Source organism: Morus notabilis, unplaced genomic scaffold (assembly GCF_000414095.1).
Source record: "Morus notabilis unplaced genomic scaffold, ASM41409v2 Scaffold902, whole genome shotgun sequence".
Lineage (NCBI taxonomy): Eukaryota > Viridiplantae > Streptophyta > Magnoliopsida > Rosales > Moraceae > Morus > Morus notabilis.
In genome coordinates this window covers 157,640-182,540 of record NW_010365273.1, presented here as the reverse complement: position 1 = coordinate 182,540, position 24,901 = coordinate 157,640, and the positions used below count along the sequence as shown (strand labels likewise).

Sequence of the window (24,901 nt, the reverse complement as noted above, 5' to 3'; positions counted from 1 at the left end):
AAATTCACTATTCATGCAGATTTACCTAATGATAAATAATGTGACAAAATAGTAACCCCGCATCTCTTTTCCTTCATCTCTTCACATTTAAGTTCTTCACTTTTTTACGCACTTGGCTGCACTCACAGTTTTGTCTCTCTTTTTCTTCTTTATTTGGTCTTTCACCATTTGTTATGCCTATTCTATTCCAATACAGGTTTGTCATTTCCTTTTCCATTTTTCTTCCATAAATAATGTGACAAAATAGTAGCCCTCTCATTATATACAAAATTATTACCCGCGGCAACGTGCGGGTATATCGCTAGTAAGTTTCTAAGAAGATGTATTCTAATCTTGTAAAAAAAGTCGCGTGAGACGATAATCTTTTGAAATAATAGTTCCAATTTTTGCGTCAAGCGTGTTTATTATTCTTTGCTTTTTAAACTTTTTATTAACATATTTAGCTCATGCTCGAGTATGAATAGGAGTACTAAAGAAAATAAAAGTTGAAACCAGGTGAAAAATTTTGTTAAGCTTCTAACATTGGTATGACACTCAAAAACATGCATAACATGGCAACCGTATGGGATTTCAATCTGAACTAACTGATGTAGGAAATTTGTTGGACTTATTTCACGTGCATTGAACTTCTAGATTATCTTTCTATCAAGAGAAAAAGTTGTTCAAGATTATCTTTCTCCTTACGGTGCAACTTGGTCATCCTTTCCCGAACTAGCTTGCTTCTTCGGATTAACTTGAAGATCTGAAACTGCTTCCCCTGCAAGCGAAAGTGAGACTAGTGACAAATTAGTAACATTCTATGCTGAGTTGTGCCTATATCTATCAATGAAATCACCTTCTGGATCAACAAATTCCATTTCAACTTTTTAATAGGGCAAGAATCTGACTTATACGTTTGATATAGTAGGTTTTACGGGGAAATAAATAGCAAATCTGGCCACAAAATGTTGTACTTTGCAAAGCAAACAAAGGGCAGACCAAGGATGACTTACCGTGCATTCTCTTCACAAATCGTTCAAACTCCGTGAAGTTGTGGGTCTCCATTAGAACTGGACTGAGCCTGAGGTAGGTGAAGGCAGATAAATGCCTTCCATCGGGATCATTCAAAGGCTTGGCATTTTCCAGTATTTTGTTATAGCCTTCTCTATCATGGCAAGGAAGAGCTTTCTCACTTGCAACTGGAATGCAGACATCCCATGCAGCGTTCAAGACCTGTATTTAAGATACTATATCAAAAGACCTAAAATGATTTGTTCAGCATCAGCAAATGTTAGAGACATTTGTGTGGACATGAAGCACAATCACATTACCTTCCACCCGACTTTCATTGTAATCCAGATCCCACTACTTTCCAGGAAACAAAGATGAAAAACAAACCATATTATTACTGACAGCAGTTGGGTTGATCAGGAAACAGAAAATATCCCAGGACTATAAATTTGGGAAACTTCACAGCATTCCAAATCCAATCAATTCATGATTAACAAGCCTGAACTAATATGCTTTTCAACAAATTATGCACATACTGAAATATGGAGCAGCGGCCAATTTAGGCAACCTGATAGAAGTTTGGACATCCAAAAGCAAATTTTCTTGAAAACCACTCTGGCACTACATATTGTCCTTCTAGCATCAATGTTTTAAAATATACATATCTTTTTCCACAGAGGATATTTCCACAGAGGACTTTTTAATCAGGTGCACAACTTCAAAATCTAGTATAAGTGCATAAATAATGGACATTTGACACGTGCATACCTGCCACACTAGTCCCTCTGGGTCTGCCAATGCCTCTGGAAAGTCTTCATGTTGGTCCAATGTGCGGAGTTCAACACATGTGAAATTCAGTGCAGTCTCATGCTTCTTTAACATTGCTGCAATTGGTGCATAACCATCACGATTTGCAGGGTTGTAAAATCCAGCAGCCAGCTCAGCAGCATGACTGGCTGTCTTGTACCACCAATGTATACCTGATAGCTGCTCATTAATGAACGACAAATTCTCAAGTTATAGAGAATACCACTGTATAAAATATCAGAACTTCTCTATTTCTATGGAATATTGCAAAATGACCTTTGCAGCAATGCAAGTTCCTTCAAAAGCTAAGTTGGCTAGAGCAAGCACACGATCCCCATGATCAACCAACGTCCGAGAGTACCAATTAAGGAAGAATCTACCATAGTAGCTATCATATTCGCCCCCGTCACGAAAGAATCCAGTTTCATGTGGGGCAGAATTACAAGAACCTGCATTATCTGGTCCTCTGGCCCAAATTGAGTGTCCCCTCACTTCCGCTGCTTTCATCAGACTTTTCATCAAGTACTTATCATAGCACTGAACTCAAATAGGTTGCATTAAACACCAAAAATTGCATGCTTTTACCAGAATTGACAGAAAGAGGGCTGGGGGGACAATAAGTACCTGAAATTCACCAATGCCAGGATATTTCCAACCGTGTTTTGCAGGATAAGAAGGATACCGTAACTCCCCACATGGACCTAGTCCAACTTCAATCTCAGAGATAATACCATCCTCAAAAAATTCATCGAATTCTACACGGAAGCTTCTCATGTAGTCAAAATAGACCTGCACTAATTTGTCACAAACAAAAATCTACATGATAAAACTGGGATTTATAGATCAAACTTCAGTGATACTCATATGTAAAACAAAGAACGACCTACACAGAAAATGATAAAGAAATCCCAATAACAGGCTTAAAACCTCAAATGAGGACAATAGTAACAACAACATTAACTGGTTCTTTGCTTAATAATAATGAGCTTCAACACCTCAGTAATAATGGAAATTTTTTCAGAAAACAGTTCTCTTAGATGAAGTAGTCATCACTAGATGAGTTCAGGACGCTCTCAAACCAAATGAGAATTCTATCAATAAACAATGAATTCGTCCATCAAAATTAGAGATCACAAAAAGCCAAGCTTTTTAAAATTCACGTTTACAACTCCCAAACAGCAGTAATTTGTCCAAAAACAGTTTACATCACAAGACGAGAAAATAGAACCCAAAGTAGCTGATACTAACGAAGTTAAACAATCTATTCTTGGTTGCGTTATTGACTGTGCAAGTTTAATATAACATTGTGCTCTTTTCCTATCAACTTGGGCATTTGAAATCATCAGTCATCTGAAAATATCTAAATTCCATACCTCCACCGCTGTCCGCCCTTTCAAAACGCGTTCTTTATCAATTCCCCATGAAAGGCATTCAGTATTGTGCCTTCCTTCTCTATCAGAGAAGTAAATGTCAGGGTTGGTTAGACCAATTTCTGTGATCCAAGCAGGGAGGGGAATATGTACATCATCTCCGACGTTGCCTCCACATTCATGGAAAGACATAACAACCTCATCGCATTTAAAAGAAGAAACATCAAACAAAGTCAAGTTTAGAGTCAAAGTCACATAGCAGCAAAAATATGAACAGTAAAAGAAAAATACGTAATATTTTTCTCAATAGAGACCATCCTAAAATATACAAATAAATAGTTAGCATATGGATATTAACTTCTAACAAATATTAGTCACCTGTAATTTGAGCTTAAGGTCACGCACAATCTGAAAGAGGCTTCTGTAGCCACTCCAGTTATAAACTTGTGGAGAATGTGCCTCCACAATTCCCCACCAGCAATCAACCATAACACCGTCAACATAAATTGACTTAAGGATCCTAAGCTGATTCACAAGTCCTTCAGGATCAACCAACTCTGAGTTCGTATCGATAACCCCTAGCTGCAAGTAACCCATCATAAGAAAGAATAACAGAAACTCAAAAGTTCTTGCAGATTAAAGCCCTAATCCTTTACTATTGAGAGCAGTAAAAATAAAGAAAAGCAATCAACCATACACACAAGATTTATAGTGGTTCAATTACGTCCGCTTTCAACTATTGTAGAATTTAACCATGATGAAAAGAAAATTACAAGAGAATCATACACCTCGCACCTCTCAGAATGATAATTAGGCTCAATATACAAAAATAAAAATAATACTAATAAAATAAAATAAAATAAAAAATAAAAAATAATCACGTAAGCCCTAATAACAAGTGACAATTAGGTAATAGTCTATAACAACATTTCAGGGAAACAAATAAAAGATAGTAGTTATAAACTCACTGGTAGCATTACATATACAGGAACATAAGGAGTTCCAGCAAAATCACGCTCTTGAATCTTATCTTCAACCTACAAACAGAGAAGAAACTCTCAGAATCTAAAACTGGCATGAGAAATTTGGAAAATCGACCAAACTAATAGAAACTTAATCCTATCAATTTTTATCAGTTCTTTTTTTTTCCTCTTTTTTATTTCATTAATTATTTAATCACTGCATTCATTTCTCCTGTTTGATCTAAAAAATTTCCCTCATAATTTTCTTACCTAATCGAATCCCTACGACAGAAATAAGAAGCACAAAACTAAAGTGAAATTAATTCAACGTTGAAAATGTCGATTAGTAAGAACTGGGAAAACAAGATGAAACGATGCAATAACCTGGGATTTGAAGGCGTCTGTAGAATCATCAATCAAAGTACGATCCCCCGTTTTCTCTCCTCCATCTTTCACCATTGCCAGAGCACGAAACTGAGTACTAGGCAACTGAAACCCGCTCTTCAAGCGACGAGAAAACCCTAAAGAGACTCTAACTGAAGCCAAAAATGTTCGTGCATTTGATGAGGACGAATTCGTGCTTAGAGAAGCATTCGGATGCCTCAAGCTATGGAAAATCTGAGTTGACGATGTCGCCATTGTTGAATTTCGGAAGGAAAGGCCAGCCGAGAGCTCTGTTCGTTTCCAGAGAAAATTTTACAGAAGAAAGTAGGTGTCACATTGAGGTCAAGAGAAAACGATAAGAGTTTAACTAGCTGCTCCATTTACAGAAATTAGCTCCATTAGATACGAAGGGAAAATTTTCTTTTTTATTTTCCCGGGAAAAAGTTTCTGGGAGTTTTCCACGGTATTCTCGGGAAAGCGAAAAAGAGGAGTGGCGGGGAAGAGATCCCCGTGATTATGGATCCGAGACTTGGGAATGAAAAAGTTGTTTGTCGTTTATGTTACTAAAACGACGTGTATTTTATTGTTAAAAGCCGATAGTTCGGGCGCTAAAATCCCTACCAATTACCAAAGGACCATATTAGATGAACGAGGGTCCACGTACTCTCTTTCACACTGAATTATAGCTTTGCACAATGTTTTTTTATTTTTGAAAATCACAACTTAAAAAAGTTTGAAAAATAATGGCCCATTTAATTTATTAATTTGAGTTAAAATGTGATTTTATATGAAATTTTTTTACTATAATAAAAAAATTAGATGTAGTTATTTTTTAAAATTTTTTACTGTAACAAAACACGAATTTTAAACTCGAATCGGTGAAATAAACAGGACATAAATTTACGCCCTTCACCCTGAGACCATCACTGCCACTCTACACCGACCCGCCCCGTCACGCCCGGCCACTGTGACTTTCAGCCTCTGGTGAGCCCAAAATCTGGATCCGTTTCTATATTTCCTTTTCTCATTCTTTCATTTAAATCTTGCTCACGTTATATAGCCAACAACGAAAAAAAGAGACTGGCACTAGAAACCCATATCAACAGTTCAAAAATCAAAGGAAAAAACAAACGTGGACAAAACTATTGTTAGTACCGGTTTGCTCTTTTTACCGATTTCATTGTTAAATTTGTTGCCGCCACGCACGGAGCTGCAGAGAGACCAGCAGGGGCACAGGCCTCCACTGAGTAAGAAAAATTTTCTAACTCCTCGTCAACTTTTTATGATTAGAACTTTGTTACGGTATTTATGCCTCCACTTGCCCCTTTTTTTTTTTTTTTTTCAAAAATAGTAAAAAATAAGTCAATGAAAAGTTTAAGAAAGTATATAAATCAATTTTTAGTTATAAAAATTAATATGTCATGACTTGTCAAGTTATGATTTATAAAAAGATAAGTTATTAACAAACTTGTCAAGTTATTGTTCATAACCAGACAAGTTATGGACAAAAATCGTGAATTATGGATAATAACTTATTAAATTATGGTTCATAACTAGACAAATTATAGACAAAAATAATAATTTGACATATTTATTAACTTATATAAACTATTAACTTATTAATTTTAATTCATTTCAAATTTTTGTCTATTTTCCTCTTTCTCTTTTTTTTTCCTCTAACAGTCTTTTACTTTTGGGCCTTTTTTGATTACTCTATTGGGTTTAACTGTAATCGACAATTATTCAATGACTTGGTTCGGCTGTCTTTACGAATTCATTTTTTTTTACTATTTTCTTTATTCTCTATTGCATAATACAAGTTTACAAATGCAAAAATTATGTTCCCCGTCCAAAATAAACCTAAAATTCTCTATCTTTTTTCTTTTGTTCCGTCACTTGAGAAATATGTTTTTATAGCATCGATAATGAAGTTATTATGAAACAGTACTAAAAGATGAGAAATTATCAAGAATAATTGTAATGTGAACCTTACTTAATAAAATTTTATTACAAAAACGTACTAGAAAAGTTACTTTATTTTATATTATTAGTTTATAAACTTTTTGCTTATTTGTGCCCCCATTAAATTAAAAGTCTGGCTACGTCCATGATTGTAACAAATAAAAGAGAAATATGACATACTAAAAAGACATAGGACATGGTATTGTGGTTTGATAAGTGCCACGCCCATATATTAAACAATCTAATAAATCTCAAAGATTAACAACACTAGTCAAACTTATACAAATAAAGATTTTCTCTTTGATTTTGTCGCCGCCGTTTAGAATCAATTTGACGGCCTTGTTCAGCAAGCACTACTTGTCTTCAAAAATTACACGATAAAATCCTTTCGGTTGACAGTGCGTTCTCTCCCGAAAACTTCTAATTTTTTCCCGAAGAACGATATTCAATAAACTCTTAAGGCTTACAAACTCACAGATTTTTTCTGAAAATCTTCTCAGAAAATTGAGGCTCCCAAAACGTGCAGAGAGTATTGTGAGACTTTCATTAAATAGACAAATCAAAACAGTCGTCAAATTCTTTAAAGCAATCCATTATTGTAATAGGCTGTTACAAATTTTATTACAATAAATACTACAACAAAGCTATAAAAACTGGTTCTTTCCATTTAAGATGAATGAACTTGGATAATTCCTAAAATGATTGATTTGAACAGCCCAACAAAATCTCCTTTGTAAATCAAAGATCTCATACATTTTCAACTTATTTAAAAACATCAAAAATTGACTTTACTAAATCAAATCAATTTGATTAATTTTAAACAGTTTCTAAATAAATTCAACTTCCCCAAAATGATAATAACAGCAGGCAATCAATCTTTAATCAAATCTACATCAAATTATTCTCAAAATAATATCAACACCAAAAAATTAATCAAATCCAAAAATAGTAATCATCAAAACCGAAATCTCAACAACTATTTTAACAAAAATTGTGGTCAATAGTAGATTTGTGAAACTAAATTAAGTAAATAGTAAATTTTAAAACTCTTTAAAGTAAATAGCAGTTTACTATGTAAATATTTTATTTACGACAGGTAAAAAATTTACATGGTAAAATTTTTTTATTTACATGAAATTTTTTTTACCAATCATAAAAAAAAAATTTACGCCGTTAAAAAAAAAAAGGAAAACTTACCCAAGAAAAAAAACTTTGGGAGAATGAGGAAAATAACATTTTTAGTAAGGGTGTTTAATAAATTATAACATATATATATATATATATTTTAAATAGACAAATTATAAACTAATTTGATATTTTAAATTTTAAACATTATTAAAAAACTAAAAATACTCTTAAACCTTTTTTCCATCCCTTTTCTCCCCCTAAACTTATATTTTTTTAAAAAATAGTAAATTATAGAGCTTTTTTTAAATAAAGATATTATATCATATTTTTCTAAAATATGAATACTGGTCGGCGCCGACGATAGCTAGTTTCAATGATTGGCGGCTATCACCTACAGTCAGCTTTGATAATTGATAAATACCATATTTATTGATAAATACCATATTTATTAATAAATATTATATTTATCATATTCATCTCATAATTTGACGACTAACTTCGACGGTTAATAAAATATCATATTTATTAAATATTATATTACTAATAAATACTATATTTATTAATAAATATCATATTTACTATATTCATTCAAAAATCAAACGATCAATTTCAACGACCAATAAAATACCTTATTTTTCTGTTAAATACCATATTTTATCATATTCTTCTGAAAGCTCTAATAAAATTTCACATCTCAAAAGATAAAAATCAGAAAAATACATAAATTCTCATATCTCATAAATTTAGATCAACAAAAATCACAAACTCAGATCAAGATAATATCACAAACTCAGAACTGAACAAACAAAAACCCTGCAAATCAGATCTGATAACAAACAAACAGCCAAATACTTGCTCCTTTCATCTCTGCAAATCAGATATGCTGCCGCCACCTCCACATCCGAGCTCTGGTGAGCCTAGGCAAATCCCGCTGCCACCTCCACAACCAAGCTCTGGCGAGCCCAGGGAATCGCGTTGCCACCTCCGCGGCCGTGGTTCTGTGAAAACTAGTACATATCCGACTCGCGACAATCTTCGGCGGAGCACGAACCACTAGCTGTCGTCGTCCACATCGGATATGGTGCAAATCTTTGAGAGAGGATAGAGAGGAGGGAGGAGAGAGAGAGCACGACAAGAGCCTTCACGACATGGATGGTAACGGAGTTGGGTTCGCCTATTCTCCAGTGTGATTCAGAGGAGGGAGAAGGAGCAAAAATAACAGTGACGAGATCGGCTTCTTTGTTTCACTCGCAAGATCGGAGATCGGCGAGATCGAAAACTCCAACGAGGACTAGATATGAGTTCTCCCAATCAGTGTCTTCGTCTTCCCTCGTGAGATCGAAGCAACGAGTACAAGAACGGCGTCCTAAGTTCGGGGAAGAGAGAAACGTGGAGAGAGGAGAGAGAGAGACCGGAGAAGAGAGCCAGAGAGAAAGAGAGAGATGTCTGAAGATTAGGGAAGAGAGAGACGCGACCGGGGGATAGATGGGAAGAAGAGAGAGAGATCAAGAATAATAGGGGCATTTCAGGTATTTTATCAATTAATGAATAAGCCTGCTATAATTTACCCTTGCTATTTATTACACTATGACAGGAAAAAAAATGTTATTTAGTGTATTTTTTTAAAAATCTTTTTACTAGTTATAAAAAGAACATTTATAAAGTAAAGTTATTTATTTTAAATAATTTTAAAATATGTGATTTATTATAAATTTATTATTTACTTCGTCCTCCTCATTAAATTAGTTGCAAAAGAATATCAAGGGAGTACTTTTATGTAGCCATTGGCATCTATAAGACCCATTGAACTAGCAAGGACATGGGAAAATATTTTATGGGTTCTTTATTGCACTAGCTCCCAACTGAGAAGAACAAATGGGTAGTGCATAAACCACACAATTTGTAATATCCCAGAAATTTATTAGTGTAAATCTCAAAATTAATTATTAAGAATTTATAAAATAAAATTGGTCATTCGTACTCTTACTTTATTTTAAAATATCTTTACATTTATAAAATTAACAAAATAATGACGTGTCACTACGTATATAATTATAAATGCTCTCACTTTTTTATATTTTAAGGGACGAAATAGACCATTTTATAGGGTGACACGTTGAAAGAAGGTACAACAATTCAGGATAATTTATAAAATTAACCCGACAAAAAAAGAAAAAAAAAAAAGGAAGATACACACATTTTTATATGAAAAAATAAATTTCCAACTGTAACTCTGTGAGTTACACAGCAGTTTTACAAGCCCTCAGCCAGTAATATTCAATATTTTTCAATCATTATTTATATAGGTAAAGTATATTGTTGTTTAGTCTGATGGTGATAAAACAAGATACTTGCAACATGTCAAAATCAAAGGAAAAATGACTATTTCCCATCACCTAGGTACTTGATAGTGACATTTCAAAGATCTCTTGGAAAAAAACAAAAAAACAAAAAACAAACACACACACACAGACAGAGAAAGCAGCACAAAAGACGTGAGCAAATCCTACAAAGTATGCTGCTATATATATGGATTTTGCTCACCGTTTTACATCGAAAGTAGAATCTTGAGAGCTATGTTTCTTTAACTATCTGCTGAGGTTACGGATGAATAATAATTGTATGGACCAAGAATAATGAAAAAAGACGAAAAACAAAGGGATGAAATGTGGGTAAATGTACAAGAGTACAATAGTGGACAATAATGAAATCCAGCTGCGTAGTCATTGAATACTCGCTTTCTCTATTATTCAAGCTAAACACATTTTTTAAGGAATATGATTTTTTTTTTTTTTTAAAGCTTTTTGTGCATTCACCCTTGAAAAATTTTCAAAAGATGGTAAATCACTCTGTAAATTTTAATTTGACAAATCAGCCCATAATTTAATAAAGCATCACAAAATGAGTAAAATCTTTATTCAATTGTCTGTCGTGATCTAGGATTCTAATCTCTACCCTTCAAATAACCCCACGTGATGTGCACAGAGGTATTTTTGTGAAAACTTTAACAACTATCATCCGTTTGAAAGCATTCTACACCACTTTATTAAATTTTCAAGGTATAATTTGTCAAAATTTTAAAAGGCTTTTGGGGCAACATGCTAATTTACAAGAAATTAAAAGGCAAACTATTATTTATTTTAAATAATTTTAAAATCAATTATTTACTTAATTTAATTTTATAAATATGCTTTTTACTACATAATGTGAATTGTGATTACTTAAACATAAGTGTTGATAACTATCGATATTTGTGTAGAGCTTGTGAGTGGTTTGCATTAAAGAAATTTTAAATAGTTGATCAACCTTTAAGAATCTTTCTAAAAACCAAATCATCAAAAGAACATGTGCAGACAAGAAAACCAAGAGCAGGGATAAAAGAGTTACATGTTTGTCCTCATCATTTCTTTTCCTGGAAATTTGCAGTGATAAAAGAGTTATGGTTTTTTGCACCAAAGTAAAATATTCTGAGTTGTTGTGAATCACTGTTTGCTTTTAAGAGTACCCAAACAAGAAAAGTTATTGGATTAAGGTTAAGGCTGCTAATCAGCCACTTCACCCTTTCCCCACTATCTTTATTGTTTTCAGAAACTTTGACCTGCTTTTTCTTGCTTTTCCTTAAACTTATATTGATGTTCATTAATTGTAACCATTCACACACTTATTTAGTATGATATTATTCATTTTGAGTTTGAGTCTGCATGGTTTTATTTTTATGTCTCACTTTAAAAAGTCTCATACCATTGAGAGGTGGTGTCATTTTTTATAAACCAGGACCTATTTTCATCTCTAGACGATGTAAGACTGCATAACTTACCATTTTTTAGCTTTGTGTCTCAAGAGATTGATGGCTGTTAAAATCACCCCTCCTTATGGGAGCCCAACGTTCTCGTTGGCCACATTTCCGGCTGGGTAGAGTCTCTGATACCATATGTAACGATCCACACCTCCACCTGATATGATATTGTTCGCTTTAGGCCTGAGCCCGCACGGTTTTATTTTTGGGCCTCACCTCAAAAGCCTTCAAACCATTGGAAGGTGGTGTTATTTCTTATAAATCAGGATTTATCTTCATCTCTAGACGATATAAGACTGCACAACTTATTTTTTCTTGACCTTGTGATTCAAGGGATTGATGTTGTCACACTAACATTCAAATGACAATGTGTTGTAACTCAAATCTGGTGTCGTACACTTGAAATTATGTTGCCCACTATGCATAATATGACGACGAGAGACAAGAGTAAGAGAAATGTATATATTCATGGCAGATACCTTATTAACTAGGAGCTAATACGGTTATTATTACGGTAGTTACTAGTATAGTCTATCGGTAATCTCACACTTAACTTCAAAATAAGTTTAGCGTTTAAGTCTTTCTACTTCCAAGTAATAATGTATATGAGGATAATGTGCAAATTCGATTGAGATTTTAAGGGTGTCAGATGGACGGAAGGACCAATATAAAACAACTTGGTAGATTGAGGACTCGTTCTGAGATGTTTTAAATTTCAGGGCCTATATAATTTAGGGACTAAAAAAGAGAATAACCCTTATTATGTACTAATCACATAACTGAAAAAACAGAACAAAGAAGAGAGAGAAAGAGAGAATCTTTTTTTTTTTTTTTATGAAGTTATTTTTTCCTTATTTTCTTATGAATAGTTATTGTATACTTCAGTCACTATATATTCCGCTGAACCGTTGCTTTTCATACTCAAAAAGCCTTTAGTCGTTTTTAACATGTAAAAGGAAAAGGTACCAGTATAAAGCTCAGGCGTTTCAGTTTTCTGGCACCAAAAAGCACTCTTCAGAGAAGCCTCTCACTGATTTCAAGGTGTTAGTGTTCAAACCATGGATGGTGGTTGGCAGAATCATTCGGAACTCAGTTTTCCAATCTACTGAAAACCAAATCTTCATTTAACTGGTAATTTTTCCTTGGTGGGTTCTCAAGTAAGTGTTCAAGTTCAGTTTCTCTCTTTGGAAAAATGGCAAATGGAGATCAAAACCATGAGGAGGTACTAGAGAAGATGAGAAAACAGCTTTCTGTTGTTGTAAGGAGTATCCATTGGAGCTATGCAATTTTCTGGTCATTATCAACCACAGATGAAGGGTATATGTACATACAAATAATATATATAATATATATATATTATTTTTCTGCTAGAAAATCCATGATCTATTTGGAAAGCTTATGACTTTATCAATATTCTTTCAGGGTTTTGGAATGGAGAGAGGGATACTACAATGGAGACATCAAAACTAGAAAGGCAGTCCAAGCTATGGAGCTTACAACAGACAAAATAGGCTTAAAAAGAAGTGAGCAATTAAGAGAGCTTTACAAGTGTCTCTTAGAAGGTGAAACTCATCAACAAGCTAAAAGGACATCATCACCATCATCTTCTGTATTATCTCCAGAGGATCTCACTGATGCAGAGTGGTATTACTTAGTGTGCATGTCATTTGTGTTCAGTCTTGGCCAAAGGTAATTAACTACTCTAGATCAAAAGGTTTTTCAACATTTTACAGATCATCTCTTTTTTTTTTTTTTTTTTTTTTTTTTTTTGGTGGCCCTCATGTCTATTTCGGGGTATCATATGGATTATACTTTGTAGTGTGTTAGAATTTATAACTAATAGCGGCTCACCAGTCACCTCCAAATTTTTAGGAGAAATGGTAAACTAACATAGTATGAGAGTAGGACCCCCGCAATTACACTCTCCAAAATTATTACGTTAGTTTAGAGTAGGACCCCGTAATTGCACTCTCCAAAATTATCATCATATATTCATTTATTGTGCCTTCCAATTAATTTGCCCACTCGAGCGCCTGCCGCCAACTCCCCCCAACTCACACACACATGCCCTTGTGTTTGTGTGTGAGGGTGTGTGTTAGAAGTTAGAACTAATATTGTCACACCAGCTTTAGCTTTGAGAGAAATGATAAACTAAGGGGGGTTTTTTTTTTTTTTTCTTTTTTTTGGCACAAAATAGTCTTCCAGGCCAAGCATTGGCAAATGGGAAAACTATTTGGTTATGCAATGCTCAACATGCAGATAGCAAAGTCTTTAATCGCTCTTTGCTAGCTAAGGTTGGTTTTCTTTTTTCTTGAAATATTCTTGGTTGTGATTTGTTTCAGAATTTAACTTTGATATCTACTGTTGTATTGGCTTGACTATTTCTAAAAGCCAGCAAGGAAAACTGACTCTGTTTCTGTCTAAACTTATTGTGCCATGGACTTCGATGATTTCTTCAGAGTGCCTCTATTCAGGTATGATGGTTCCTCTATATACTACATCAAGTGATGAACGACATTATAGCCATACATGTTGTGCATTTAGATCAGTAGTTTCAGGGAGAAAAACCGAAAAAGGATGAAGAAAATCAGTATGGTTCTACCATAAAATTGAGGTTCTACTTAGAGGAGGCAAGACTATATAGTAAGCAAATAAGGCCTTTTGGGACCCGTTTACCAAACTGTAGTGGAATATAATGGGATGTAATGCGAAAATAGAGAAATCCTTTTACAGCTCTAGAGTTGAGAACTCCAAGGTGCATATAAGTTCCTATCATATAAGATCTTACAATTTATTTTCCCCATTTTAAGTCATTATGAAAAACCTTTGTACAACTTTCTTTCGAGAATTACAAGTTTATCTCCGAATATGTTTAAGAACCATCAATTCATCTGTTATTGCTCCTAAAAATATGTTCTTGCCAATATATTGTTATATTTTTCATGTAGACAGTGGTTTGCTTTCCTCATCTGGATGGTGTAATTGAGATAGGTGTAACAGACTTGGTAATTACTTTTCTTTTAACACCGTCTCATCTTTTTCAAGACTAAACTCGAGCAACTTGACTTGTTAAGGCTTATAAAGTTATAGCTTCTTTGCTGTCCTTCAAGACTAAACTCGAGCAACTTGACTTGTTAAGGCTTATAAAGTTATAACTTCTTTGCTGTATAAAGGTATTAAAGGATCATAATCTCCTTCAGCACATCAAGGCTGCCTTATTAGATTTCTCAAAGCCTTTTTGCACCACAAAATCATGTTACCGAACCGATAATGATGATGACGACAACGACGATGATGATAAAGACCAAATGAGTACTAAGGTTGACCATGAGAAAGATGATCCATTGAATTTTGAGAACCTGTCCTCTCCTGCAGAAGATATCAGGTGTGACCAGAGAGGCACTGATGAACTGAATGGAAACCATGAAGATTTCAACATGGATTCTCCTGATGAATGTTCTAATGGCTGTGACCATAACCACCAGACAGAAGACTCCTTTATGCTAGAAGGTACAAATGGTGGGGCTTCTCAGGTTCAAAGTTGGCATTTCATGGATGATGATATCGGCAATGGTGTTCAACACTCCATGAATTCGAGTGACTGTAAATCCGAGGCCTTTGCTAATCATGAAAAGGTTGTTACTTGTCCCGGGCATGAAGATCTAAACCGAAACTGCTTGAGAGAACTTCAGAACTTCAATCACACAAAACTACGCTCCTTGGATCTTGGGGCTGATGATGACTTGCACTACAAGAAAACTGTTACTGCCATTCTAGGAGGTCCTACTCAATTGATTGAACTCTATTGTTCTCAGAATTGTGACCGTGCGTCCAGTTTTGCAGCGTGGAAGAAAGGACTGGTCGACAGTTATAGGCCGCGGATACAGCAGAAAATGTTGAAGAAGATTTTGTTTTCAGTTCCATTCATGTATCAAAGTTCATCTCTTAAGTCCCACAAGAAAGTCTTGGGAAAAGATTGGCTTGAGAACTTGCACAATGATTGCATGGGACGGCATGTTAAGTACAAAAAGTCAAGAGAGAGTGAGAATCTTTTTGCCCTCAGTTCAACTATTCCTTCTATCAGTAAGGTAACATCACATGTCCTTCTCTGGAAATAATATAAACAATAATATAAAAATTGCAGGGTACCAAAATGGTAATTTCCCTTGATATTTTTTAATAGAAATAACTCTTGTTTGTTTTACCACTGAGAAGAGTTAAACAATAACGCTGCAACATTTCTTGGTTGATGTCATTCTTTCGAAGCTAAATATCTGAAATCTCCCCATGATCTTTTTTGTGCAGAATGATAAAGCAGTAATCCTCAAGGACACAAACAAGTATTTAAAAGAGCTCGAGGAAAGAGTAGAAGAGTTGGAATCCTGCAAACACTCGGTAAATAATGAAACAAAAGCAAGAAAGGAATACTTGGAAGTGGTAGAACAAACATCAGATAACTATGACAACAAGATGAATGATAATGGAAGAAATTCATGGATGCACAAGAGGAAGGCCCGTGACATCGATGAAACCGACGCAGACCTTAACAGGGTTGTTCACAACGATGGTCATCCATTGGACTTGAAAGTCAGCATCAAAGATCAGGAGGTTCAGATAGATATTAGATGCCCTTATAAGGAATACATACTGCTTGATATCATGGATGCCATCAATGATCTTCATTTGAATTCTTACTCGGTTCAATCATCTAATCTTGATGGCGTTTTCACTTTGACCCTTAAATCCAAGGTCAGTTTTTTTGTTGTTTTACATTGTTAATTATCTTTGACATGTAATGTTAGTCTATATCATTTTTCATGACTTATTCCAATAATATAATGACATGTCTCAAGTAACTTATTTCCTTTAACTGGTTCTGCAGACTTCAAGAATAATTTGTATTTACTATATTGAACTAAAACTATCCTAGAATTTCCTACCAAAATTCTTTTTCTTTTCATCTTTTTTTTTTTTCGTATAATTTGTTTTCAATCCAGATACTTAAACTGTTTATCTTGTTGAACTGGTTTTTCAGTTCCGAGGCACGGCGATTGCTTCGGTTGGGATGATCAAACAAGCACTTTGGAAGGTTGCTGGGAAGTGTTGAGAAGCCAGATAAAGCTAGTCAACTTTCATCTGTATGATCATCCCTCTGTTATCAGTGAAGTTCAACCACTTGATCCTCATCAAACGGTGTAGAAGAAGAGAACAATGATCTGCTTTATGACATGAGATTTGTTGAATTTCTTTTTCCACTTCTTAACCTTGTTACCCCTAGTGAATAAGGTTATAAAACAAACTTGTCAACGTAATGAGAACCCTAAGTGTCCAATGTAATTTCATTCACTAGTGTAATTTGTGCTGTTCATAATATATATATATATATATATATATATATTTAGAGATGTGGAGTTCATTTTTCTCAAGTCTCAACTACAGGTGTTTTGTGAACTTAGAAGTTCCTCTGCTTGGGAGGCAGGGAACAAATATTGACTCCCGTTAAGTTATTTGTTGATTTTCTAAAATATTTTAGGACGACTAGAAATAGAAAATGCTCAATGACATTGCTAAATCATTCAATTTTAGTGTTTTCCTCTCTCAAACAAAGCATTTTTTCCAACCAGAAAAATAAGCAGGTAAAAAGGAAAAAAGGGCGGCATTCTTAGATAATCTCAAGGGATTAGGCTCATATGTCCCTTCTTTCCTGTCCTCCAATAATACCATGTCACGTCATAACTTTTTAATTGATGCAGCATGATATTTTAATTGACATGACATTTTAACTGACGTGTTATGATATTATTAGAGAGACATAAAAAAAGATACGAATAAGGGGACACAAGAGTCATATCCAATCTCGCCTGCATGATAATCAACACATTAGAAAGGCAATAACTTAATCCTAAAACCTGTTTGTCGAAACATGTTAGTGCCTACCACCCACCTCAGTAATTAGATGGGTTTACGAAATACTTGCATCTCAAGCTAATAAAACCTCGTAATTGTATGATGTATGAGTTAGAAAGAGAATCTATTTTCATCTACTTGATACAAACATGTATGTTAAAATACCAAAAAAACAAAAAAAACAAAAAAAACAAAAAAAAAAAAAAGACCAAAAGATATGATACTCATTGTAAAGATTTGTTTTAACTTCCACGACCTAGAAAATCCACAATAAAAGTTTTTATTTTTTATTTTTTAGGAGCACAAGGAAAGAAAATTGAAATCCTTTTCTCGTCATATCGTAGGTAGATGAAATTTATAAAAGATTAATGAAGTCAATGAAATTTGAGACCCAACAACAAGAAATTTTAATATTTCAAATTATTACAAAACATTATAATATGTATTACATCATACTACAATATTTGATTGGTCTTACTTTAAGAGAACGGTAGAAGCTATAGTTAAATAACACTTAGGTTAAGAAATTCTAATCGTTAGGGCCGGTGGAGCTTTACATGGTCAAGGGTTCGAGCATAGACGCCGTGCCACTTGATTTTTTTTTCCTTTTGATTTTATATGAGTATTTTGCTAAAATTTATAGTATCTAAAAATAATATATCCGCGTCGCTTCTTTTAAAATTTAAAGTTATATGTTGAAAAGAATCTTAATAGGTCATAAGATGGACTCTCATAAGAGAAATACGGCATTTGAGACATCAGGCTAAGGAATTCAAATTTATTGTGAACGATATGAATAATTTATAATTATTATGCCTCCATTTGTTTCAATAACTTAAACCAAATAATTTAATTCAAATTATAATTTGAGATTTAAAATGATATTTAGTAGAGAACTAAAATGAGCACAATTCAAACTATTGACTCAAACCCTTAATTTTAAAATTGACTGCAATTCAAAGCAAATCATACAATTCCAACAGCAAACTAAACTAAACAAGGGTTACAGCTCTTTGAGTTAGTTTTGTGAATTGTTGCAGCTTAATAATTAGGGGAACCGCTAGCTAGCAAGCAACATCATAAATTCCTTGTCTGCCACACATCGTTGAACGTGTGACGAATTTAAAAAACAACAGACACTTGGAGTACTTGGATTTCTTTATTTAAATTATATATATTGTATATATGCGTACAACAATGACAAGTTGCCAAATTGCCAAATTCCCACCTTGCTTTTCGTATGGAGTTTCTATTTAATACCAAAAATACATATGATATATGCACACCATACATTTTCTTCGGAAATTTGAGAACTTGGATTTTCACCAGAGAAAAAAAATGGTAATTAACTTGGTTTTTTATTATATTATTATTATTTATTTTTTTTTTTAAGATTGCTAAAAGTCCAGTACTAATTAGGCTTTGATTGTTCTCAATTTAATTTTTTGTGTGTTTATTAGTTAAAGTATGATTGCCGCCAAACTCATCTATATCTTCATTATTAATTATAATTAGAAGAAATTAATAGCACTTGTCATCCTTAGACCTTGCACAATATTTAAGTCCCTAAATTCTTCAGAATAAAAGCCCCTAAGTTAATAATGAACACGTGAATTGTATGCATTAGTATCTTTGTGAAGATCCTAAATCATATTCCAACTAATTTCTCTTTTCTTTTACTCTTTTGTAGGAATTTTCTAAATGGAACCGTTCACATTGCAAGAAACATGTTTGACCGGATAATAAGAGTGAACAAAAGACAAAAAAAAAAAAAAAAAATGTACCCATTTCAATTCCCTTTATAAAAAACTTAAGAGACAGTGAGAGATTATGGACCCATGTATATATAACAAAAATATTAAAGTCTCCATATTAAGTTAGGTAATTATTAGAACAATAGTGATGATCATTATTACTAAAGTAAACAATGGTACTTTATATGTATTAACATTTAACAACACCAATGATGAAGATGGGAAGTCCTTTCCCCAAAAAAATTTATATATAATAACACAATAATGATGTAGAATAATGGGTAATCACAATACTTTACAAAGACATATCTAGACCTGCAATAAGGACAAAATTTCTCAGGTCCCCACTCTCAAAATAATAGCCTAAGGCAGCAATTTGAGGTGATCATGTCATGTCCCTACCACATGAGCTAGCTCCATTACTGTCAGAGGTTGGATATGCTGAATCAATGCTGATCTAGAATATTATCAAATTTAAAATATACATGATTTGGAAAATCAAAACCCCTTATAAACCCCACCAAGTCAAATTTCTCCAAAGTATCACCTAGTAACTTCCATTTACCAACAAGCCAAAGCTCTTTCCAAAACCAACTAAACCCCACAATTTCTCCTCTTTATAAGTTTTGCTCTTCAACTTGAATTTATGCATTAATCTTCTTTACATAATTAAATTGCTTGTGTATTGACACCAGCAAAATCTTTTACTGTGAACTTAACCTTTTCAAACTTACCTCTCTCATTATTCTCTCTGAACTTGAGGTAATCCAAGCAAACAAAGGGCTTGTAGGTTCTCATATTTCCTTCTCCTACAACATCATCCGGTGCCAAGACCACCTTGTCATCCTCAAAACAGCAGAAGAAAGCTAGAGAGAAGCGGTTTTCGGGTCGCCTTAGGACCACCCGGTGCTCGGATGACCTCAACTTCTCATTGCTCCAAGCTTGCAACATGTCCCCTATGTTCACCAAAAGTGTTCCCTCACATGGACTTATGTCCATCCACTTCCCTTCCTCTGATCTCACTTGAAGCCCTCCCATTTTGTCCTGATAGATTATTGTTACACAGCTCATATCAGTGTGCATTCCCAGCCCCTCAACCTCACCATGATCTTCTAGATTCTCTGGAGGAGAGTAGTTGTTTATCCTCAAATAGCCATGGCAGTTCTTAAATTCCGACTTGTATTTCGTCTCAAATCCGTCCCCTAAGCTCATCAACAAGGTCTCCATGATCTTCTTTGACAGTTCTACCATCTTGCTTCCATATTCTTGCAACATCTCACTGTTAGGGAAGGACCCCAAATGATTAAACAGAAATACAATCATAGACGAACACTCGAGTCTTTCGCGAAGGACCGGTCTAATGTAACATGTAGTCATGAACAAGTAAAAGGAGTGACATTAGAGGTAACAATTCTTTATAAAGATAAATCAATAAAAAAAAAATTATCGACTATACACTGATGTTACACATTCTTTCTACATGTTACAATAGGATCGGTTGTTACAAACGACCGAAAACAAGCCCTATAGTCTTAACCAGTATCAGAAAATACAAGCAAAATGTTAATACACATACATATGAGGGTATTATATATATTGAATTAATACCTGAACAGAGAACACTGTTGGTCAAATAGAATATCTGCAGAATTTTGAGCAGATGCAAAGAAGTTTGGACCAGAAACTCTGAGGCTTTCGAAGAATGGAGAGGCTATGAAATGAGGGGTGTAAGTTCTTGTGGAAGAGAAAGGACCAAGTTTGAGTTTAGTTTCAGAAGGGAGGTTGAAGAGTTCTTTTGAGATGGAACATATTTTGCTGTAAAGGTCACTGGAAATCCCATGATTGGTAATGTGGAAGAAACCCCATGTTCTGCAGGTTTCAGCAAGAGAGGATAGAGAGGATGGGTGCAATACTGGCTCAGAAATGTCTAGGATGTGAAGTTTAACAGAATTTTGGGATTCAGACATTTTGCGTGGAATAGAGAGAGAGAGAGAGAGAGAGAGAGAGAGAGAGAGAGAGAGAGAGAAAGGTCTACTTTGTCCCCTAATTAGGTTTTGGTACCTATTATAAATAGCCCTCACACCTAGTTAGTGAGAGCAATTTAACAAGTGCATGATCATCATGATTGAACCTGATTAAAGTTGGAGAAAAGTAAAATGAAGATAAAAGCAGTAGAGGGCACTAAAAGATAAATTTTTTCTTTCAAGAAAAAAATAGATTATTAGTGTTATTTCACCCATATTTCTTTTGTTACTTTGAAAATTTCAGGACCTATTGTTAAAACGGAAATGATCTGACTCAATTATACCTGAAAGTAAGTCTAGCTAGTTTTTACTTATATTATTAGACACCTAACGTCACACAATACATTAATCGAACAGGGATCTTACAGTAGGGTTGTGCAGTATCTAAATCAACCCATTGATAATAACAATAATATACATGTGTGCGTACGCCTGTGTGTGTATATGTGTAAAGATGGGGTCAGTGGCGTATATATAAATTAAAAAAAAAAAAATATATATATATATGGTTTTGGGTTTTTCACGTGAAAGCAAATAGTCAATGCAAGGAAGCCTAAATGATTGGATTTTGCAGTTATAAAGAACAAAAGACAGCCTGATAAGTAGGTCTCCTGACAATATAATCTTTAATTTTTTGTTATGCATGAATTATATATATATAATCATATACATACATACATGAGTTTTTAATAGTTACATGGAATGGTTACTGTCACGCCCCAAACGGGGTGGGTGACGTGGAGCTCAATTATGAGTTAATAAAGCAGATTTCTAAACGAGCCCCACTCAACTCCATTAAAATATAATATAATTTCTAAGTCTCGAGCCTCTAACAACACACAGGGCTCCACCCACAGGATAAATGGTATTGTACATACATGAACATGTAAATAATCAATTACAACAGACATCAATCACTGTCTAGTTAATCCAAATATTACATGAGTTTACAGAATTCTTGATTCCTTACATTTATGACAGAGGATGAACACAGTCCTCTCTTGTTCCAACAGCAGCACGACTCAGCTACTCCGTAGCAAATATCCAGCTACTGTGCACCGCACCTAGAATCTCGTGGGAGGGGTTTAATACATTTAAAACATAAAACGTGAGCGAAAGGCCCAGTAGGATATAGTTTGAAATGACTGTATAATTAAATGAAAAATAAATGAGCAACGAATAAATAAATGAATAAGTAAATAAAATAAGACATTCAGTTCCAATAGGCAGCCGGAACCTCATATCATTTTTCTCAAAGGAAATATAACTGAAAATAACCGTATTACAGGCATCAACAAGTAATTAGTACAAATTACTCACCTACCAAGTGCCTCGCCTACCCAGACCGGGTTTCGAGTTCTGCCCCCGATGATGCACTCTCCGCATCCTATCTAGGCTTACAGCAATGTATTCTTACCGGTTCACAAAATCTCTTATCTTAAGAAACCATTCATTTAACATTATGAAATCGTTAATATGACCCCACGAACTACTCAAGCCGCGGGCCCCATAACTGGACAAGCCATGAGGTTCCATGAACTAAACAAGCCATGGTTTTTAAATTGTTTTTCTTTCGCAAACAATCCCCTTTCTTTAAAACATTTACAGGGCCAAAATCCTTTTTGAAAACAGGCTCACAAGGAAAAGGGGATAGAAATCCTACCTCGCACTATCAAACCTGGGACTAGCGTTGCCCTTTTTCCGGCTGCCGCTTCCACAAGCCCCTTCAGTCTGAATCCTCAGCGATCACTGATACAAGACAACACTTTAGGATCAATTCTCATTCCTAAAGCAATCCAATCTCAATTTCCAACCAAGAATTTCCTATTAGTGTGCCCTAATCCATTTTCATGTTTTAAATTATCATTCCAAGGGTTTCCAATCTCAAATCAAGGATTAAAGATGCTAATCCATTTATCTCAAGTCCCCAAATGAAGCTAATTTGGGTTCTCCCTGAAAACAGGGGTCAAAACAACAATTTCAGGCCAAATAGGATCAAATCCCGTGTCAACCGGTCGACCGGTGACAAAACAGTGCATCACCACCGGTCGACCGGTGGTGTGCAATCCGGTCGACCGGTGGCCTCAGTGTAGTCTGGTCGACCGGTGAAGAACTCCACAGTGCGAGAAAACTCACGGAAATCAGTTTGAAAACATGCAAATCCAGTCCCAAATCAAAATATTTCAAGGGACAACCATTAGATCTAGGTTTTAAGTCCTAAAACAAGTCCAAAGAACCCAAGATCTCCAATTTCTACCCTAGTTTTACTCAAAAATCATCAAAATCTATTTTGAACCAAAAAAATGAGTTTTAAATCCGAAAACTTAGGATTTCAAGAGAGGTTTTTCAGAAATCTTACATTGAATCCTTCTCTTGATGTTGAAACTTCTTGAAACTTTCCTTTGGTTCGAAATCCAGTTGATTTGAAGCAAAACGGGAGAGAGAGAGAGAGAAAAGTAAAGAGTGTGTGTGTGTGTGAGAGAACAAGAGAGTGAGAGAGAGTGAGAGAGAGGGGTTCACGGGAAGGAAGGAAAAGAAAAAGAAAGAAAAGGGAGAAAAGAAAAAGAAAAAGAAAAAAAAATAGACAGGTACCAACATTTAAAGAAAACAGTCCAGAAATGCGCTCATACACACTTTTGGGTTAAAATAAAAATTACTGAGAATATTTAAATACCTTGGAATTATTTAAATTACACATGTCATGAACATTTATTAATTAATACTCAATTAATAAATCCAGATTAGGCACACTAATAATCTCAATTACCTTAATTAATCCCAATTAATTCTTCAGGGTGTTATAGTTACTATCAAATATATAAATTTGATGACGTGACATGATAAGAATATAATTTCATTAATTGTCATAATTTTGTTTTAGTCAACTATTCAATTTATTACAACTATCACATCAATATCTTACGATTAAAATAACAATATCCATCAATAAATAAATAATAAAGTAAACATTAAAACTATACCCATATATATATATATAAATATGTATAAATGACTTGGGATTCTTCTGAACAAAGTTATTGACTGGTTCTAACTTGTGCACCAAACATGTAGGGGTTGGAAAATCTCCTGGTTCCAAATTTACAAGTGATAGACTTGAATGTAATATCTATGAAATAATTTAATCAGCATTTTGGTTATAGACCTAATTAATATCTAAGTTCTAACAGAGTCTAGATGACAATGTCAATCTTCCTGATCTACTCGGACACTATTGTCCCAAATAACATTTGAAAGAGGGGAAAAAAAAAAAAACAAAAAAACTAACCTAGGATTTCTAATCCCCAATTAGTACTACTTTTTTGCTCCGACTCCAGCTAGTATTATTAATCTTTGGATTAAACACTCAACACTAATGTATTCTTAATGATTTGATTCAGCATATAGTACTAAATGATAATGATTTATGCCTGTACTGAAAATTACATGCATTATTTAAAGTAAAAAGAAAATTACATGCATTTTATGTAACCCAAGGGTTCTGATGTCCTAACCAAGTTACGAAGATAAATTTTCAAACACTACTACCACAGCCAATGACGAAGTTAGAATTGTTTAGGAAGAATGTAGTAAATAGCAGATATATGAAACTAAATTAAATAAATAGTAAATTTTAAAGTTATTTGAAGTAAATAGATTTACCAGGTAAATATTTCATTTACAATTAGTAAAAATAATTTTTTTTTCCCGTAAATTTTCTTTTTACGACTGCTGCAAATATTTTTTTCCACGTTAATAAAGATTTTTTACCACGTAAATTATTTTTTACTAGTAAAAAATGATACATTTACATAATAAA

At 34.1% G+C, this 24,901-nt stretch overlaps 3 protein-coding genes across 3 annotated transcripts; 1 reads left to right on the top strand and 2 right to left on the bottom strand.

The window, feature by feature from the left end:
• Nucleotides 1–519: 519 nt before the first annotated feature.
• On the bottom strand, nt 520–5,046 carry LOC21400287 (beta-amylase 2, chloroplastic). The gene is made up of 9 exons (XM_010107634.2): nt 4,514–5,046; nt 4,136–4,204; nt 3,546–3,749; nt 3,171–3,365; nt 2,422–2,586; nt 2,074–2,334; nt 1,759–1,977; nt 993–1,212; nt 520–757 (listed from the first exon to the last, which is right to left on the bottom strand). Exons 1-9 carry the CDS (start codon nt 4,766–4,768, stop codon nt 681–683), a joined length of 1,665 nt encoding a protein of 554 aa, XP_010105936.1. The 5' UTR covers nt 4,769–5,046; the 3' UTR covers nt 520–680.
• A 7,545-nt stretch (nt 5,047–12,591) lies between these two features.
• On the top strand, nt 12,592–16,714 carry LOC21400285 (transcription factor EGL1). The gene is made up of 8 exons (XM_010107632.2): nt 12,592–12,716; nt 12,822–13,088; nt 13,597–13,693; nt 13,859–13,873; nt 14,348–14,404; nt 14,573–15,487; nt 15,705–16,148; nt 16,435–16,714. Exons 1-8 carry the CDS (start codon nt 12,592–12,594, stop codon nt 16,504–16,506), a joined length of 1,992 nt encoding a protein of 663 aa, XP_010105934.1. The 3' UTR covers nt 16,507–16,714.
• Nucleotides 16,715–19,729: 3,015 nt separating this feature from the next.
• LOC21400284 (gibberellin 20-oxidase-like protein) lies at nt 19,730–21,027 on the bottom strand. Its single transcript, XM_010107631.1, has 2 exons — nt 20,669–21,027; nt 19,730–20,339 (listed from the first exon to the last, which is right to left on the bottom strand). The coding sequence occupies exons 1-2, from the start codon at nt 21,025–21,027 to the stop codon at nt 19,730–19,732; spliced, it is 969 nt and encodes a 322-aa protein (XP_010105933.1).
• Nucleotides 21,028–24,901: the final 3,874 nt, after the last annotated feature.

Excerpts from the sequence above, each read along its gene's own strand:
- LOC21400287 (XM_010107634.2), bottom strand. The coding sequence starts at position 4,768 with ATGGCGACATCGTCAACTCAGATTTTCCATAGCTTGAGGCATCCGAAT. Across the intron at positions 2,587-3,170 it reads AAGGGCGGACAGCGGTGGAG|GTCTATTTTGACTACATGAG; the intron begins GTATGGAATTTA and ends AAATTAGTGCAG. Across the intron at positions 758-992 it reads ATTTGTGAAGAGAATGCACG|GGGAAGCAGTTTCAGATCTT; the intron begins GTAAGTCATCCT and ends TTTCGCTTGCAG.
- LOC21400285 (XM_010107632.2), top strand. The coding sequence starts at position 12,592 with ATGGCAAATGGAGATCAAAACCATGAGGAGGTACTAGAGAAGATGAGA. Across the intron at positions 12,717-12,821 it reads TTATCAACCACAGATGAAGG|GGTTTTGGAATGGAGAGAGG; the intron begins GTATATGTACAT and ends ATATTCTTTCAG. Across the intron at positions 15,488-15,704 it reads CTATTCCTTCTATCAGTAAG|AATGATAAAGCAGTAATCCT; the intron begins GTAACATCACAT and ends TTTTTTGTGCAG.
- LOC21400284 (XM_010107631.1), bottom strand. The coding sequence starts at position 21,027 with ATGTCTGAATCCCAAAATTCTGTTAAACTTCACATCCTAGACATTTCT. Across the intron at positions 20,340-20,668 it reads CAACAGTGTTCTCTGTTCAG|TGAGATGTTGCAAGAATATG; the intron begins GTATTAATTCAA and ends CTTCCCTAACAG.